This window comes from Montipora foliosa, chromosome 13, assembly GCF_036669935.1.
Source record: "Montipora foliosa isolate CH-2021 chromosome 13, ASM3666993v2, whole genome shotgun sequence".
Classification (NCBI taxonomy): Eukaryota; Metazoa; Cnidaria; class Anthozoa; order Scleractinia; family Acroporidae; genus Montipora; species Montipora foliosa.
The window spans coordinates 42,417,200-42,437,331 of record NC_090881.1 but is presented as its reverse complement, the minus strand read 5'-3'; the positions used below and the strand labels follow the sequence as shown (position 1 = coordinate 42,437,331).

Below are 20,132 nucleotides of genomic sequence, written 5' to 3'. Positions count from 1 at the left end.
TCCATCTCAGATAAGCCACGCACTAACTGACTGAGCTACGCCTGTCGGTAATATTAGTGTCAGAGTGCCAAACCCACACCAACACGTCCCCTTCCCCAGATGCAGTTCCCGCCTTTCCCTTCTCTTAGTCAGGAGGTTCCTTCCTGCAGATTGCCATGAAAACCAGTAACTTCTTCCTTCCCATCACAAAGCATACTCAGTCTCTCAAGATAGCAAAGACCCTTAGATCATTCATCAATTTGCAATGAGCAAATGCAATGAGCAAAAAAGAAGTGCAACACAAAAACTGAGAAATGGCTTACAATGCACATCAATGGTTGCAGATTCTGAAGTACTCCCACATGGATTGGTTGCTTCGCATCTGTATTCTCCAGCTTGATATCTGGTGATATGTTCAAATGTCAACTCCTTCCCATGAGTGCGCTGGTCATTGCGGACATTTACCCAAGAAACAAGCGGTTCAGGAGTGCCAGATGCATTGCAGAAAAGAGTCACATCGCCGCCCTCTCGTACAACTTTGTCAGAAATAGTTCGGATAGATGAAGACACTGGAAATCAAACAAGGAATTCAATACGTTTTTCATACATGTACAAGTTTACACACAGCATTATTTAAAACTTGTATTAACATCACACATGTTTTACTTCGTAATTATGATGTGAAACTACATTGAAATTTACCATCATATTTTTAGCAATGCATGGTACTATTTGACTTCAAAATTCACGAAATTTCATGGCCCTCCAAAGCAATTTTTCCTGCAGTAATTGATTTCCTTCTACCACGTCAATTACATAAATACACATGAAGGAGCACATCAGGTTGCAAAAGAAAAACCTTTACATACATTGTAAGGTAAAAAGAGGATTGAAACATACTGCACACAGTCATGTGCGGCATAATTACGTACTCCACCCTTACTAATGTGAATTTTTTTCGAGCATGCACTTTGAAAATCATCCTTGCTAAAAAGTGAGCGGCAGGAGAAGAACTTAAATTCAAGTCAGGAAGGTTACAGAGAGTCGATACTGCGCAATACAAAAATTTGAATTTCATGAACACCATTCTGGAGTATAAATCTTCAACCGTTTCTTGTGAGAACTACTTACACATTCAATTTGTAATCAACAACGCAGGCACAAAGCGACCGATCAATTTTGCAAAACTTTCTAGGCTAGGCAAGAGGAACACAATTGTTCATAGTGCACGAAATGACATGGTACATGTGTATTCTGCAGTAATTCAAGGCACGCATTGAACAGTGAAAACTTTAATGCCTTGCTTGAGTTCTAACGAACATGATATCATGTAAGCCTACAGTAAGATAAACTACTTTTCTCATTTTTTCATGAGAGCGTTTTAATGAGTTACGACTCCTCAGCTCCTCATGGTAAATAAACTTCATGTACATCTAATAGGCTAGGACCTGAAGTGGAGAAGCTCCCAGAGGTGTGAAAAACTAATCAAGTGGAAAGTTCTTTGTTTTCTCTATTTGAGTCTCAAAAATTGTCTTGAAAATTTCTTGAAAGCTCTGGAACATCTCGGAACTTGACTCAAGCCTCGATGTGAAACGTTCTCTTGAATCGAGGATAGAGAATCGAGTTTCAGGGATAGAGCATTGAGGGACTATCAACTTACATGTACCTTTGACTGGTACTGTATGACTAAGACCTAGACGTGGCTCAGGTAACTACAATAGAGAGGGTTTTCAATAAAATTTAAAGTTGGCCACTGGTTTGAGTAGAGTAATTTGTAATATAGATAAAATTTTATCTGAGGTTTAAGAGAAAAATAGAATTTCCATTCCATGATTCAACGCATCGTGGACTGTCCACTTTGTGGAAGAGAGCAATTTGGCTTAGTCCGCCATTTTGAAAAGCATAGAACGACTGGAAGCCTGTGAATCGCAGACTGTTAAATTGCATCCTGCCAGAGCTCTTGATCTTCGGCACTGGCCAAAAGGATCCCAGCTCTGGGAATGAGTATGAGGATATTTGTACTTCATTTGAGCATGATTTGTACACTACTTAGTGCACTTGGATAATTAGCAAATATCCACCACTAGCCACCAACACTGAGATGAATAGTTGTTTTAGTACATATTAAAACAGTAAGATAAGATAGCACAAAAAGATGATTTTAACTCATTTATTCCTGCACAGATTACAATTTCGGGCGCGAATTCAGCGCGAATTGCTCAGAGGTGAATGGTTAACAACTATTCACCGAAGTGGACGTGGCTAGCGGTGGATATTTACCGAGCTGCGAAGCGGCGAGGTAAATATCCAACGCTAGCCACCTCCACTTCGGTGAATAGTTGTGTTAGTATATACTAAAACAGTGAGATAATATACACCCCAAAAACATTATTTGGATGTTTCTTCACTTGTCAAGAATGCAAATCGGGACGCCATTTTTCCTGAGTTGCTAGGAGGTAAATAGCACAGGATATGCGAAGTTTGAAGAGCCAATCAGTGCGAGAGTTCAACGCTATCCACTGTTTTAGTGTATACTAATAATATATATTAAGGATCAGTTTTCAGGTATTTCATCATCACTCCACCAATTCCAATTAGGATCTTGAATTTGCTTACCATTTACATTAACAGACACAGTTGAACTCATAGCTGTTCCAACAGAGTTGTTCACTACGCACTTATAGACAAATACTACTCCAACTGTCATTGTTTTGTTCCAAATTCCAGTACTGCTGATTACACCTATCATCATGTTATTCTCATAAAGCTGATAATTTAGTTCCATGGGGTTTGCAGTTTCAGCTGAGCAACTGAAAGAGATGGTTGTTCCACTACACACTTCTTCTTCACTCACGTGTAACTGGATTCCCTCTGGTGGGTCTATAATGAAGACCAAAAAATGTTAGTACAGTTCTCTGTCTACATGTACTTTTTGGTCCAATATTTTTTCCCTCTTTTAATTTGTATTTTTTTTTCTTTTGTAGTCATAATATTTTGATCAGTGTTATCCTTGTCCTTATCAGCTACATGTCATGGGTATTCAAAGCTACAGCTACCTTGTCCTTATCAGCTTACCTACTGAACGTTTACCCAGGAATATTGCAGTAAAAACAGTTTAAAATAAAGAAATTAAACAAAAAAAGTTTAAGTAAAATGAATCCCACAGGCAAAATGTCTATCAGATTTAGACTTGTGGCTTTTCATGTCTATTGCTAACTAAGTACTTTCAAACGGTACAATGAAATTATTATGTTTGCTACCTGTGTACGATCACTTTTTTTATAGACGTAAATGACTTACACTGTACTTCAATTGTTGCAGACTCCGAAGCATTGCCACAGGGATTCCTTCCTTCACATCTGTATTCTCCAGCTTCACTTCTTCTAATATTTCTGATAACTAACTCAGTTCCATTTGTACGCTCTCCATTACTAATGTTGACCCAAAACACAGTTGGTGGGGGGATACCAGTTGCTTGACATGACAAATTCACATTTCCTCCTTCGGTGATCACCTCATTTGAAAACGGCATAATGAATGAAGACACTGAAAGAACAGCCAAAAATCATCCATTTTCAATGTCCTCTAAAACATTAGGTATAGCTACGAACTTAATTTCATTTGATTGTAAAATAAATGGTGTTTGAAAGGTAAAAACTATTTCAAGCGTTTGACGAATTATTGTTCAGTTGTGTCATTATTTTGAACCAAATTTCGTGAAAAAATACAAGATTCAATTCAAATCTCAGTAAAAGAGCAAATCGAATGTTCATTTTAGTCTCGCAGACACAGGTCACGCGCAACCTACCAAGGAAAGTATATCTTAGTTTGGGTTATTGGAACGTGAAATGAAAATAGGGTGTACAACCATGCATTCTCAAGAGATAATCAGATTGTTTCTTGAAAAGTGGACACCTCAAACTTTTTTACGTGAACAAAGAAACAAACGTTTTTTTCCAGTTTTTATCGATAAAAACGTTTCCTTACAGCAATACACCAAAATGTGCAGTGTCTAATAAATTATTTATTATGATCCAACTGCTTTATGTTATACGCATTTCTTATAAGGCGGGAAAAGCGAAGGAAATATTAAAAGAGGCGGTATGTGACAGGTCTTCCATCATACTTGCATGTGATTGCCTTTTCTACAGTACAAAATAACCAACTGCCCAAGTAACCACACAATATCACAGGATAATTGTACTACATTTGAACATGATTTGTACCCTACATTACTGCAGTTGGATAATACTGCATAATTTATTGATCAGTTTTCAGGTATTTCATCATCTTTTCACTAATGCCAAAAGATCTTTGCTCACCATTCACATTAACAGACACACTTGAACTCATAGCTGTCCCAACAGAGTTGTTCACCATGCACTTGTAGACAAATACTCCTCCAACTGTCATTGTTTTGTTCCAAACTCCAGTACTGCTAATGACACCTATCATGGTGTTATTCTCATAAAGCTGATAATTGAGTTCCATGGGGTTTGCAGTTTCAGCTGAGCAACTGAAAGAGATGGTTGTTCCATTACACACTTCTTCTTCACTCACGTGTAACTGGATTCCCTCTGGTGGGTCTATAATGAAGACCAAAAAATGTTAGTACAGTTCTCTGACTACATGTACACAACTTACCTGTAAAAAATATCATAATTAGATGAAGTACAATCGTTTGGGTAAGTATAATCCCGCGAGAGATTATTTAAAATAACATTTGACTGATGTTTCGACAACCTGGGTGAGATTACTGTTACATGTGCAGTAAAGGTAAAATAATTGCCAAAGTTTCTTACTTTTTTGTCCAATATTTTTTCCCTTCCTTATTTTGTCGTTGTTTTTCTTTTTTGGTCATAATATTTTGGTCAGTGCTATCCTTGTTGCTACTTTAATGTCAGCTTACCTAATGAATGTTCAGCCAGGATTATTGCCGTACAAGCAGTTAAAAATAAAGAAATTAAACAAAAAACTTTAAGTAAAATGAACCCCACAGGCAAATTTCTATAATCAGGAAGTAGTTTCCGACTGTACAATGTACTTATTAGGTTTTCTATGATCACTTTTTTAATAGACGCAGATGACTTACACTGTACATCAATTGTTGCAGACTCCGAAGCATTTCCACATGGATTTGTTGCTTCACATATGTATTCTCGAGCTTCATTCCTGCTAACATTTCTGATAACTAACTCAGTTCCATTTGTACGCTCTCCATTACTACTGTTGACCCAGAACACAGTTGATGGGGGGATACCAAATGCTTGACATGACAAATTCACATTTCCTCCTTCGGTGATCCCCCCATTGAAAATTGGCGTAATGGATGAAGACACCGAAAGAACAGCCAAAAATCATCCATTTTCAATGTCCTCTAATTTAACATTCCTTGATTGTTTCAATGTCACAGTAATTCAAGTACAAGTGGAAGAGTCATCTTGTATACATGTGCATTACCATTGTCATCATGACCATTATTTTAATTTACTGTAAACTTAGTACTTAGTACAAGAGTATGCATTACACATGCAAACATACTACATACATGTACGTAAAATTACATGTATGAGCCAAGGGGCTTTTGGCAAAAATGTAAAACCAAGAGCTTATTAAATTTAGAAACTAAACTGATGTCTTCACAGCATGTCTGAGACTATGTGTATATAATGTACAGGAACAAAGTCTGAACAGATCGCAGAGACTGCATGCTCAAGACCCTTAGATCAAAAATCATCCATTTTCAAAGCTCACACTAACGTTTGAAACTAGTCAAGACATTGCGCTTGTTATTGCTCTAAACAGTGCAATAACGTTAAGGCGTGTTAAAAGTGCGAAGGAAGGTAAAGTGTGATTAGAATCGGATATTTCCTTTGCGACTTCAGGCGTTTTCATGAATCAATCACTAGTATGTGCTCCAGTCAATTAAAGCAATTTTAGTTACATTTAGTAATAGAGTGGGGGCCAGAAATGAAGTCAAAGCAATTATCAGGTGTAATACTGTTGTGTTCATTGCTGTTCTATCATGCTTGATTTGAAAGGAGGCTCATCAAATTGTCTGAGATTATAACACAGTAAAAATTTGAAGAAGGGAACTGGTGTGTGCTTTGGGAAGTCCGTATGAGCTTTTTCGATTACCGTTCTGTTTGTCCGACATGAAGTATCAAGTGAATAGTTTTATGACAGGAACATGGCTAATTACTTTCGTTAGACCTCGTTACATTTGGTACAGAAATGCAGGAAATCCAAGCCACAGTGTATTGAAGAACATGGTTGATTCCAAAACCTGGCAATCAGTATGAACCCAGTAAGTAATTGATAATAGTAATTTCATGCACTGCCTCTCTTGGAGGTTTTTCCTCTGAGTTCTCTGCATTTCCCAAAACTCCACTTAATCAAAGATAAATATTTTTTTGTACAGAGAAGTGTCCCCGCTAGCTAAACACTTTATGCTTCCAATGATATTATTACCATTATCACCATTGTAAGAGTTCTTGTTATTAATTTTTCATTATCACTACTAAAGTAAATCTGTATAATTTATTATGCAAGCTTTGCATTTACCATTAACAGTAACAGATACTGTCCTCCTGTCAGTTCCCAACGTATTATTTGCCACACATGTGAAATTAAGCACTCCTTCCGTTGCCATCGTTCGGGTCCAAACTCCCAAACTGTTGCTATCATTGGTGATGCCATTCACATACAGCATGTAAGTATGTACTGCAGGGTTACCAAGAGCTGAGCAGTTGAAGCTGACAACATCATTCTGACAGACAGTTGTTGCATTTGCCACAAAATCAACAATCTCTGCTTTGACTAAAATGAAATTAAAACATTTTACAATAGCTCAACAAAAAAAGTACTTACAAGTAATAATACTAATTATTATTATTCTTTATTTTATAAATATATCATAATAATTGTAACGTTATAATTGGTCAAAGGCCTGTGCCCTCATGTTCATGGGACTTTGAGGGAATTCAATGAAATTATGATCTGTGCATATCTACATGTATTTCCCAGAATGTTGCTGTAGTATCCATGGACTAAGCATTTACTGTACATTGCATGTAGATGAACATGCACATACAGTCTGTAATTTATTAATAGGCCATTGCCAAGTTCATGTCTGCCTCCTCTTTAAAGCGAGTCTAAGTGCGAGGTTTTTCTTATGATCATATATAAAGTAAACTTATTACCATCACAAAAACTTTACACTTACACTTGCTTTAAAGAGGAGGCAGATGTGAACTTGGAAAATTAATGGGCTCTTCATATTTGCCATTTTCAAAATTAGGAATTTTGCTCTACATTATCTTGTCTATTAATTGCACCTAAATGTACAGTAATGCCTCTTGCCATGATCATTCCTTGGAAACCCAATTGCGCTGGCGTGCCAATAACATGGATTACAAAACATTAGTTCACTTTATCCCCCACGACCGAAACCACTGTTTGTGTGCACCAATAAAACATCTTGTAGTGGCAAATTGTTTTTGTAGCCTGTGACGGTGAGCACGCATGCACACACAAGAATTGACCAGTCTCTTGTTGCAGCTACTTGTTGCCTCCTACTGCCTCCCAAGACAGCTATAATTGTCTGAAGAAAAACGCACGGGGCCACATACAGGAAAACAGGACATATTCAATATTGCATCATGATTTTGCTAATTTCTCTAAAAAATTCATTTCTAAGAAACAATTAATTTTACAGGGGCTATTCAATTTTGCTAAATTTCCAAAATTTCATACTTACAATTCACTGTCAAAATCAAGCTCTTGGTGTCATTTTTGCAGACATTACTTGCTTTACATTTGTATTCTCCAGCCTTGTCTCGGCTGACAGAGCTAAGAACAAGAGGGTTTTCAAATGAACGGTTGCCAGTTTTCACTTCTAACCAAGATACAGATGGCATTGGGATCCCTGGAGTTGTGGAACAGTTTAGAATCGTGTTTGTTTCCTCCATTACTGTGATGTTTTCAAGTGGCCATATGACAGATCCCTCTATAAATAGGAAGAAACAGACTGCTGTTCATTAACACTGTTATTGGAAACAAAATACACTCAGGTAATGTATAAAACATTTTAGTACAAACTAAATGATTGGAAATGAGCAAATTGATGCTGCAGAGCATAAGTGCATTATTATATTGTATTACATACATAAATCATCAATGATAAATTATGATTAAGAAGACACCGGTCTTTACTTGGGATGATACAATTGTACTGTTTGTGTAAAATGTGAAAGTTTGGTTGCAAAAGAATTATTTTTAATTATTAATGTCAATGATCCCTGAAGCCCACTGAAAGTCACAAGGAACGTGGTAAAAGTGCAAAGGAGGGCCTAGTGTGATTAGAATCGCATATTTCCTTTCCGACTTCAAGCGTTTTCATGAATCAAACACTTGTATGTGCTCCAGTCAATTAAAGTAATTTTAGTTACATTTAGTAATAGATCGAGTGGGAGCCAGAAATGAAGTCAAGGTAACTATCAGGTGTAATATTGTTGAGTTCAATGCTGTTCTTTCATGCTTGATTTAAGAGGAGACTCATCAAATTGTCTGAGACTATAACAGTAAAAATTTGAAGAAGGGAAGTGGTGTGTGCGTTGTGAAGTCCGTATGAGCTTTTCCGATTACCGTTCATGGAATAAATAAAAAGAGACATTCATGTTCTTTGTCCGACATGAGAGCGGCAGGTACAAAACGCAGGTCACAGGTCACAGGGCACAGGTCATTATTTAACCTATACAGAAAGTATCCTAAACATTCATAAAAGCTAACCAACACCAAAATTATTAGCACAATTTACATTAAGTTGCTATATTAAAAGCACTATACAGTATAAATTGAACTTTTAAACACTATAGTGCTTTTGCTTGTGGTGGTATAGAGACAAAGCCTGTTTAAAGGGGGGCATCAGTGTCATTGTGATCAGTCACTTGTAAACTGCTCCCCACTGAGGAGTAAAATCATCTGGCAGAGAAAGAGCAAAATCTATTGGCATTTAATAGACAGAGTAAATACTAAGTCTCACTCCCAGAAGTCAATGATTTAATTAAAGCCCTTATCAGGAGAATACTGGTACACGAATACTGGTATTAAAATTAATAGGGAATGCACAATCTGCGAGACAGAAAGGCATGGCAGGCTGAGGTGTGAGGTATCTGAGAACAGTAATAGTGCTGCTAGTCAGTATTATTTTAAAGAGCACATGTCAATTTTCTTTAAAAACTAGCTTCTTCGAAAGAGCTTTCAAAATGGTGAAGAACAGCGTTGACTTTATTGTGATAGCACTCTTGGTAGCTGAGCTATTCAAGATTTTGATTTATGCAAATTAGATGACTTGTGACGTCACATATTTGACACAAAATTATGTAATATCACAAAACATGGAATATTTTTGCAAATACTAAGTCTGCAGGGTTGAAATTTTGCAGGGTTGATGTGCTACCAAAACTACACATTTTAATAGTGATTATGATGTCACCATAGCAACATCCTCGTTACCAGACCTTTCCGATATTGAAAATGCCTTCTTTGTTGCTAACAAACTTCCTTGTGCTTATACTGTGTAATGTCCATATTCGGTCACACGCACTGAATGAACATCAAGAGCAAATAAGCCCTATTAAGGAGGGAAGCTCTGATTTTACCCTTTGGATGGAGGGGGCCTGGCGCCCATTGGGTTGCTATCGAAACGTCACACTGGGCCATACATATCATGGAACTTTGTAATGAGTATAAGAACTGCAAAAAGTTTCAGAGATATTCCATTTTTTGTGATTTTACATGATCTTGTGTTCACTATATGACGTCACAAGTCATCTAATTTGCATAAATCAAAATCTTGAATAACTGGGCAACCAAGGGAGCGTATCACAACAGAATAAACGCCGTTCTTCATCATTTTAAAAGCTCTTTCGAACAAGCAAATATAAAATCTTGTGTCATATGGACTTTGAGTCTAGGCACCTGTTGTGTTAGCGTGAACTTTGGACTGTGCAGGGCGTGCGCAATAGAAACTGGGGAGAGAAGGAATGAAACAGTCAGTTGTCAGTTGTCAGTTGTTGATTAACTTAGTTTCGTCCTGTGTCTTAAAGTTGGATAACGCTTCATGGTGTCAGAAGTGGTAGCTTCACATTGGCTTCGAAGCTTCGCTACACTTCCATCAAACTGTGAGTTAACCGTTGAGTTTGTTCGGAAAGCAGAAACAAAAAGGACAAACAGGACAAACACATGCCAACCGCCGAGCACGAGGTTTCTCCCGGTGCGATATCCTCAAAACAAAATCCACCGCTCGTAGCTCAAGCACTGGAAGCCGCACCAGAAATCCAGCCGGTCGCAAACTTTCAAGTCCACGAGAGAAATTTTCATTCAAACCGGAGGACTGGCCGAAATGGATTCAACGATTTGAACGCTCTCGCAAAGCCACCGGCCTCGAAAAGCGAAGCGGCGAAAACCAGGTAAACACTTTAATTTATGCAATGGGCGATCAAGCTGATGACATTTCCCTTTCATTTGAGCTGACAACTGAAGAAGAAAATGATTACAATTAGGTAAAAGGCAAATTTGAGAATCACTTCGTTGTGAAAAGAAACGTAATCTTCCAGCGCGCAAAATTCAATTCCCGAATCCAGCGAGAGGGGGAATCTGTTCAGTGACAGCTTCATCACAGATTTGTATGGCCTTGCGAGGTACTACAATTTTGATGCGTTGAAAGACGAATTGATTCGAGACCGCATTGTCGTGGGACTACGAAATCGCGACCTCTCGGAAAGGTTACAACTCGGTCCAAAGTTAACTTTAGAAAAAGCTACAAACCTGGCAAGTCAACGTGAATCGGTAAAACACCAACAAAGCATACTTGATGGTGGATTTAAATCGAAATCAGTGGAAGTTGACAGTATCGTTAAAGGAAAAATCAAGAAAAAGGAGAAATTTCCTACCAAAACTCTCCGGCAAAACCCAACTCAAGCCAAAACTCAAGTTCAAACAACAAGCTTTTAAAATGTTCAAGATGCTTGGGAAACTCACACCCAAAGACAGTATGTCCAGCCCGTCTTTCTAAGTGTTAGTGTTTAGCAAATCCAAAATCTGGAACTGTTTTTGAAGTTGAGACTGAAGAATCATTTTTCCTCGGTGAAATAGTAGAGTTAGATGAAGTGCAAAGCAAACGCAAGACACCGTGGACTGCCACGATATCGATGGATGGGAAACCATTGCTATTCAAGCTAAATAGTGGTGCTGACGTAACAGTGATTCCACGCCACAATTTTCTCGAATTGAGCCAAGCACGGTTACAACCTACCACCAGGGTTCTATTAGGCCCATGCAAATACCGAATGAACTGTAAGAGAGTGTTCAGAGCTCGTCTTACCAATGAACGTAAGTCCATTGAAGAAAATATTTACGTTGTAGAGGATCTGGTCCGACCACTCTTGGGCAGGAATACAGCAGCCAACCTGAAACTCATAAGCAGGGTGTATGAGTTAACCAGTGACGATTACAAGGCAAAGGTAATGCACGAATATCCAAGGCTGTTTACTGGTCTGGGAAAAATTAAAGAAGAGTACACCATCAAGCTCAAAGATGGATCAAAGCCCTTCGCCTTGTCAGTGCCAATGCCACTTTATGCTGAGACCAAGAAGGAAATTCAAAGGATGCTTGAAAGTGGAGTCATCTCGCACGTTGAGCAACCAACAGAGTTGTGTGCGCCAATGGTAGTGACCCCCAAGCCTAATGTTCAAGTAAGAGTGTGTGTTGACCTCACAATGCTAAATGAGTATGTACAGCGCGAGAATCACCCGTTACCCTCAGTTGACGTCACCCTAGGAAAGCTTGCAGGAGCGAAGTACTTCACGAAACTGGATGCAAATTCTGGATTTTGGCAAATAAAGTTGTCAGAAAGTTCAAGACCACTAACCACCTTCATTACACCTTGGGGTCGGTATTGCTTCAACGTTCTTCCCTACGGGATCAGCTCAGGTTCCGAGAAATTCCAAAAGTGCATGGGTAGAATCCTTGAAGGATTGGAAGGAGTTGAATGCAACATTGACGATGTCCTCTGTCATGGCCCTACCCAGGAGGTACATGACAGAAGATTGAAAGCAGTTTTAGACCGCCTGTCAGCAACAGGCGTGACACTCAATATCGACAAGTGCATTTTCAGTGCCCAAAGATCAAGTTTCTCGAAAACGTGGTCAGTGCTAACGGAATTGAAGCAGATCCAGACAAAATAACAGCTACTGTTAACCTTCCAGCACCAAGCAAAGTTCATGACGTGCGTATATTCCTTGGTATGGTGAACCATATGGGCAAGTTCGCAGAGCACTTAGCTGGCAAGATAAAACCTCTTCGTGACCTGATGCAGAAAGAGAGCCAGTGGATCTGGGCACCGCCACAAGAGAAAGCCTTCCAAGAAATCAAGTTTATCTTAACAAAAGCACCAGTCCTAGCATTATATGATCCCAACAGAGAAACGAAGATTTCTGCTGATGCATCATCGTTTGGATTGGGTGGGGTCCTCCTTCAAAAGCAAGATGATGAGAGCTGGAGACCAGTGGTATTCATATCCAGAGCACTTACCCCAGTGGAGTGTAGATATGCGCAAATCGAAAGAGAGGCCCTTGCCTTGACCTGGGAATGTGAGCGATGCAGTAACTACATCGTGGGTAAATCCATCATTGCAGAAACGGACCACAAGCAACTGGTGCGGCTCCTTACAAAGCGTGCACTGAATGACGTCCCTCCTCGGATACAGCGTCTTCAGATGCACCTCATGCGTTTCCACTTGAAAGAAGTCATCCATGTGCCTGGAAAGGAAATGCACGTGGAAGACGCACTCTCTAGAATCCAGACAACCAGTTCTAAGTGTGAGACCACAATAAAGGAACAAAAGATGAACATATATCTCGACAGTATACTTGACTCACTCCCTGTGTCAGACATTAAGTAACTACAAATCAAGGAGGCTCAAGATGAAGACCCCATTTGTAAGGAGATTAAACATTATCGCCTTGAGGGCTGGCCGGACAAGTTTCATCTTCGTGACGCACTGAAACCGTATTGGTCAGACAGAGGAGAGCTAAGTGTAGTTCAAGGATTACTGCTAAATTCATCAAGAATTGTTATCCCATCATCCCTGAGGTTAGAAGTCCTCGACAAGCTACACGAAGGACACCAAGGGATAACTAAATGCAGAGAGCGAGCTAAAAGTTCTGTTTGGTGGCCAGGTTTAAGTCGTCAGATACAAGATATGGTGGAGAACTGTAAATTCTGTGCAAGGCACCGAGTAATCAGGCCAGAACCACTCATGCCAACACCCTTTCCTGAGGTCCGTGGCAAATGACTGCAACTGATCTCTTCGAACTCGATCATATCACTTACTTGATAGTGGTTGATTATTTCTCTCGCTATGTAGAGGTAGCGGCAATGAATAAGACAACCAAATCCTCCGAAGTTATCAGAGCGCTCAAGGCGATCTTTGCACGACACGTCATTCCAGAGGAAGTCAGGAGCGATAACGGTCCACAGTATGCATCGGCAGAATTTACCCAATTCGCGAAGGACTGGGGATTTAAACATACAACAAGTAGTCCCCGTTTCCCACGGGCAAACGGCGAGGTTGAACGAGCAGTGAAGACTACCAAGTCTCTTCTGAAGAAAGAGAAAGACCCAACCAAGGGACTGTTAGCATAGAGATCTACCCCACTTGCCAGCAAAACTACTCATGGGACGGAAAATCAGAACCTCTGTTCCAGCTTTTCATACAAACTTGGTCCCAAGTTGGCCTGACATCGACAAGTTGCGTCAAAAAGAAGCAGAGAGCAAGGACAAGTTGAGGACCAACTTCAACCAGCGTCTCAGAACTGTTCCACTACAGACACTAACTGCAACCCGGCACCCAGGTGTACATTAATGACTGGAACACCGCAGGAACAGTTACGGGAACAGTTGCCAGTGCAGCAGAAACACCAAGATCCTACACGGTTGAGACAGGTAGAGGCACAGTGAGACGGAATCGATCTCACATCACACCAGTTCCTGGAGACAAGCCGGAGATGCCCAGTAGCAAGGAACCTGTGTCTGTACACAAGCCACCTACTCCTGTGAAGTCCCTTCCCTCACCCTGTATATCCTCAAGGCAAAAGAGACTGACCAAGCCTTCGCTTACGTTGAAGGAGAGTTTAGGACTTGCATGATTTAGATATTGTTATAGGTTTGTTTTAAATCTCAGACAAGATCTAGTCGTCGTTTCTTATTATTTGCTGTCTGAGATGAGAACCTTAATTTGTTTGTGATCTTAAAAAAAAAGTTGTTTGTGACCTGTGACCTTAAAAAGGGAAGATGTTGTGTTAGCGTGAACTTTGGACTGTGTAGGGTGTGCGCAAAAGGAACTGGGGAGAGAAGGAATAAAGCATGTCAGTTGTCTATTAACTTAGTTTCGTCCTTTGTCTTAAAGTTGGATAACGCTTCAGCACCCATTTTAAAACGGTTAGCTTTCAATAATCGCATGGCTGCCCATGTTAATGGCTCAAAGTTATAAACCACTTTCATTAACGGCGACCACTTTTACATTCCTTTCTCTTTATGTTAATTAGACCTACTACCCTCATTTTGAAACGAAAACTCTTTTGAAATTTGCACGGTGGTAGCCAAGCTAGCAAGCAAATGCAAAAAGAATTGAAACACCCACTGTTAATATTAAACCGTACAATGCGTGTCATTCAAGTCAGCGCAAATTTGTTTCCATCTCCACTTGGCATTCAAACTAAAGGTTATTAACATTGAAAAGGGGGAGGGGAGGGGGGGGGAGAGGAGCGTTAGGACTTTTATTTTGTATTGGAAGAGGGATTTTATGAAGAAGAGGTGAATTTTCGACTCAGTGTCCCAACCTTTTTTGCAACTGCTTGTCTAGTTGCTTTACATCAGTATTTCAGAGTTCTATATTTGTTTTTAGAGCGAGAACATGCATATATGATAGATATATTGTCACCTTTGAAGATGAGTTTGTTTAGTTCGTGTACAAAGGTTTCTATAGAGAGGAATTTTTATTTTTATTTTATTTTTTTAAATTTTTTTTTCGCGGTACGTTGAAATTGGCATAATTGGTGAACATTTTGGACGGAATTGGGTGTTGACTTCTTACGCGCCATAGGTGGTCATGAACGCAATGTATGACGGCAACAAAGACAGTTTTGAGTTGGTATGATGTCAAATTTGGTGTTAAAAAGTGTCAATGTGTTGTAAGAAGTCTTAGTTCAAATCAGAGCTCTTGGTAGTCACAAATGTGCATAGCCCGGGGATATTGAATTAAACCCCACATACGGAAATTCGGGGAAATAAGTACTGCTCCGTACGGTAATTTGCCTTTCTCGAACCCGAATCCTCAGCTATAATGAACCAACGAAAGCAGCCCAGTTAACCGTTCGGTCACGGGGTCATGTATGACAACACACTGGCTTGTTCCTGGTGTACAATGTGCTTTTCACTGAAGTTAAGGCCTGTCGGGCGGGGTTAGCATCTGCATGGGTGACCGACAAATACGGTGTGTAGGGAGCACCACCGGATTGCCTATGGTAGACGCCACATGCTTTGTAATGGCTTTTTTCAATTGGACTATTCATCTTTTTCTTTAATAAGAAGCGGGTACTTTATTGACAACTACTGTGAAGATGACAGCGACAAAGGAAATAACTCCACAAACAACATAGACACCATAGTGGAATCTTCTGAGGAAAAAGTAAAAACATTGGCACACGGAACAAATGGCCTCACGCTTGTACCATTTCAAGATAAGTTTTTTGGTGTTTGCGTTTTTTGATTTTTATTGTTAAACAGTTTTTTCTTTGTAATGGTCTAGTAGCTTATATCCTTTGTTCAACTAGCCATATTAGCGATCGAGTTCATTGCCATCTTGTGTATGTTGGTCTGTTCTAGTGTTACAAGATTTGATGTCATCAGTGGAGACTGTGATCATCTCTTTAGAAAATAATTGTGATGTAGTTTGAAAGGCGGTACAGTTATTTGATTCTCAATGATAATAAAGATTTGATTCCAAAGGAGAAATACAGGTCTCGATATGCAAAAGTGTGTTTACTTCAGTCGTGGTTTGTGTGTGCATCCACATAGACGTGACCGAGAACCGAGCAGAATTACAGAGATTGCAGAAAAAGGAGGAAACTTGCTGGAACATATTTGGTTAACAATATGTACCGAGGTCATCAACATTTCATCCTATTAGTAGAAGATCACTTGATCGTAAACACAAGTATCTGAAGTTTAAGAGGCTACCTCAGGTGGGGGTTAGTAAACACAGGAACGTAACGGAATATACCGGAATGAGGCGGAATGACACTGGCATGAAACGAAATGAACAAGAATGGTACCGGAATATACCGGAACGAACCGGAATGACACCGGAATAAGGCGGAATGTGACCCAAATATACCGGAATATAACAGAATGAACCTAAAAATGAAATTTGAATGAAATTTTAGGTGAGAATGTTTGGACAAATGGTACTGCACGTTCTGTACTTAGAAACAGAAAATGGGAATGTGCTGTATCATTTGCCAAAAAACGGGTTGTTCCAGTTGAAAAACAAATGACATGGTCTATTTTCTCTGGCACTTGTAATTGTGGACAAATAGTACAGAAATTTCCGGGCATTCCGGTCAAAGCGAGAAAAAGTGAATACCTCGAAAGGTATTACCTTTTTTCCCAAAGCATTCCAGCGGGATGAACCGTTCCATTTGAATTCTCCCCTGAATTACCGAAAATTCCATTCAAATCATGGTAAGCGCTCTTGGTGTTTTAGTTAGCGCAGACCGATTCTCGGTTGTTTCTGTCAGCTTCTGTTGTGTCACGTGATTCCCTACGGGAAATGCATGTGTTTTTGCCGTTTGCAACATTTGGAGCACTTCGCTCATGAGAAAAATGTGACAGGTTATAGAGTGGCCAATCAAAACAGAGTTTGTAATTGGAAATCTAAACATCTACGAGATACAAAAGCAAGCCTGTGAGTGAACACGTGAACCTAAAATATTGTAAATCATAATGCTGACAAACACAAAAGCGAAGGAAATGGATCATGCATAGGACGTCTTGAATATCTGAACGATTTTGGGTTAGCTTAAAGCGATAGATTGTTAAAAATTCCCAAGTTATCCCTTTTCGTGTTGATTAGTAATTTAAACAAGTCTTAGTAATAAATTGGGTTAACCAGGAACCAGTGATTTTAAAGCTAGTAATTGCCATCGTTTATAGGTAACGGGTGAAATAGAACATTCACGGAAAACGATATTTGAAATGTTATGCCTGGTTAAGTATTTTAAGGTAGAATAGGTATTTGTAGACTTTATGCTTCGATGTATCGTGCACATAAACAAGTAACTGTTATTCTCTTTAATAGTTAATGTTCCTTTACCGGCTTCTCACCATGCAGAGAGTTTGCATTGACATTTCTATCTTTATTTCTCGAGAGTTTCAATAGACGAAGCGAAATAAATCTGACAGGCCAAGTGACCCACTCTACAGTTTTGAAACAGTTTCTTTTTGAAATAGTTTCTTGTGAAGAATCAGGTCCACCGCATGGAATATTGCTGGTAAGTTCAACCTTTGCAGGGACATAACCTAGATAAACCCTGGTTCACATCCCATTGATCCGAGTAAATCAATGAGTGTATGGATCAAATGCTGGTAGCGAATGTGCAGCTCTATCACTGCGCTATTATATATAATTATGACAGGAAATTAATTACTTCCCTGTAGTTATTATGAACGTAGGCAATGAACTCTACACTGCTTTATCAAGCTTATCGAGAGACAAACATAGTTAATGTTAACAGAATTACCTGCAAAAGTCATAGCGTTCCACACAACTTTTCAGATTCAATACAGCCCAAGTCATATACTGGTAATGTACATGGCAGTTGTACAATAGATTTTGCACAATGAATGTCAGTCTTTGATAAGTGTAACGTCACGTGATAGTTGTTATCCAATAGGATGCCGGATTTTACATGTGCTCGCAATCTTATACAGGAGTCTTGAGTGAATCGACTTATGGATTAAAAGTATCGTTTGTTTGTGTTTACAAGACCCGTTTGTTTCTGTACAAAGCCACAACGTTACATGGTGTCAGGAAGCGGTTCGAATTCTCGCTTTCGTTTGGTTAACAACGTCATTTGAACGTCAACCCTGGTCAACAGCGAGTTTAGCAAGCGATTGAAGTATGCCCGCCGATCTACCGAACGAGGGAGGACATCCCGTTCAAGCTGTCCAAGCACCGATATTTACCAGTAACGTCCCTGTTCCTCCAAAAATTGAAATATCTGGAAACCTTGCTAATAATTGGAAGCAGTGGAAGCAGGTTTGGAGTACTTACGAAGTAGTCACGCGTCTCAATGAGCAGACCGACGAGTATCGAATGGCTGCATGTATTGGTCCGAAAGCTCTCACTATTCCGTTCCAGAGCGAAGACGAGAAGAAGAATTTAGCGAAAATCCTCGAATTATGCGAATCCTATTGCCTCGGGAAAACGAACATTGTTTATGAAAGATATCGCTTCAATAACAATTTTGGGCCCTTTGTTCTTTATTCTATTCATTAATGATCTGCCTTTACACGTCAGCTCTCAAATTGATCTTTACGCTGATGATACAACAATTACAACTTCTTCGGATTTTAGGAACATATCACAACTGGAACTTTCCCTGAACACATCTGTAAGTAAAATTCATGCAGCTTTGGGCATATGTAAATAAGCTACCTTTAAACGAAGAAAAGACGAAGGTTTTGATGATTACCGGGAAAAGACTTGCACCCAAACTTCGCAATCTGCCAATGTTACAACAGATGGAGTAAAAACCCTCAAAGTTGTAAACAGTGCTACCCCTCTTGGGTTTAGAAATTGACAACCTGCTTTCTTTTTATTGCATGTCGAAATGATTTGTAAGAGACTTTCTTCGCGGACAGCTGTATTACGTGAGGTTAGAGTATTTTTGCCGTTATCTCAACCCCTACTATACTATAATGCTATAATTCGCCCGGTATTGAGTTATGTGAGTGTTATCTGGTCATCGTGTGACAAGGAGTTATTAAATAGAGTTTTAAAGTTACAAAAGCGCGCAGCGCGAGTTATCTTGTACGCAGACCGCCAAGCATCATCGGTAGCACTATTTAGTAAGCTACACTGGATTCCTTTTTTTATGAAAATGTAACATAGACAAATGCTCCATTTTGGACAAACGTATACATGGGTCTCTACCAAGCTACCTGGATGATCACCTAGTAATTAATCAAAAACGTCATTCACGGAATACACGGTACGCTAATTTTAACGCTATTTGCCCTAAATATAAAAGAGCAACCGAAGGTGGACGCACATTTGCAGTATCCGCTTCAAGACTCTGGAATAATGTATTCTTATCTACTAGGAAGGTGGATTCTGTAGCCTGTTTTAGGCATAACATGTGGAGCAAGATTTTTAGGGACCAGCAATTTTTACATCATTTTCATATTTAGTAATCGAGTTTTAGATGATCATTTTTCGATTATTTGAATCACATGTTTTTATTCATATATTCTTAATTTTAAGTGATGTTCTATTTTTAACTTGTAATTAGTTGATCAAATCAGGGCTGTGGCTATTACGTGCTACCCTGTATGAATAAAGTCTTAATTATTATTATTATTATTATTATTATTATTACTATTATGATTATTATTATTATTATGATTATTATTATTATTATGATTATGATTATTATTATTATTATTATTATTATTATTATTATTATTATTATTATTATTATTATTATTATTTCGTTCATTCACACGATATGTTGTTAACGTGGTTTGTAAACTAGGCATCAAGCCACGACCTATGGCCTTAGGTGTCTAGTGTTCTTCTCAAGATTCTTGCCGTTCCCAACAAGGAGGCTTTTTGTAGTAATACCGTACAATCTACTCCAGTATTCTTCAACGATGTTTTCAAATTTTTGCTGAACGTCCCTAGTGCACCAATGACAATTGGTATGCCAATTACTTTTCGGCAGCTCCAGATTTTCCCAATCTCTCTTTTTAATTCTTGGTATTTTTCCATTTTCTCTTGTTCTTTTTCCAGCACTCTTGTATCAAAA

General features: G+C 39.1%; 1 protein-coding gene and 1 pseudogene across 2 annotated transcripts in view; one reads left to right on the top strand and one right to left on the bottom strand.

The window, feature by feature from the left end:
- The window catches only part of LOC137982332 (uncharacterized), a 115,562-nt gene that overhangs the window by 33,364 nt on the left and 62,066 nt on the right, over window positions 1–20,132 (bottom strand). For both annotated transcript variants that reach the window (XM_068829414.1, XM_068829415.1), the window contains exons 5-10: window positions 7,739–7,987; window positions 6,544–6,798; window positions 4,302–4,565; window positions 3,280–3,525; window positions 2,596–2,859; window positions 303–548 (exon numbers count right to left, since the gene is read on the bottom strand). In XM_068829414.1, coding sequence (XP_068685515.1) covers window positions 303–548; window positions 2,596–2,859; window positions 3,280–3,525; window positions 4,302–4,565; window positions 6,544–6,798; window positions 7,739–7,987 — 1,524 coding nt within the window. The remainder of the gene's footprint in view (window positions 1–302; window positions 549–2,595; window positions 2,860–3,279; window positions 3,526–4,301; window positions 4,566–6,543; window positions 6,799–7,738; window positions 7,988–20,132) is intronic.
- LOC137983503 (uncharacterized) lies at window positions 18,730–19,515 on the top strand (annotated as a pseudogene).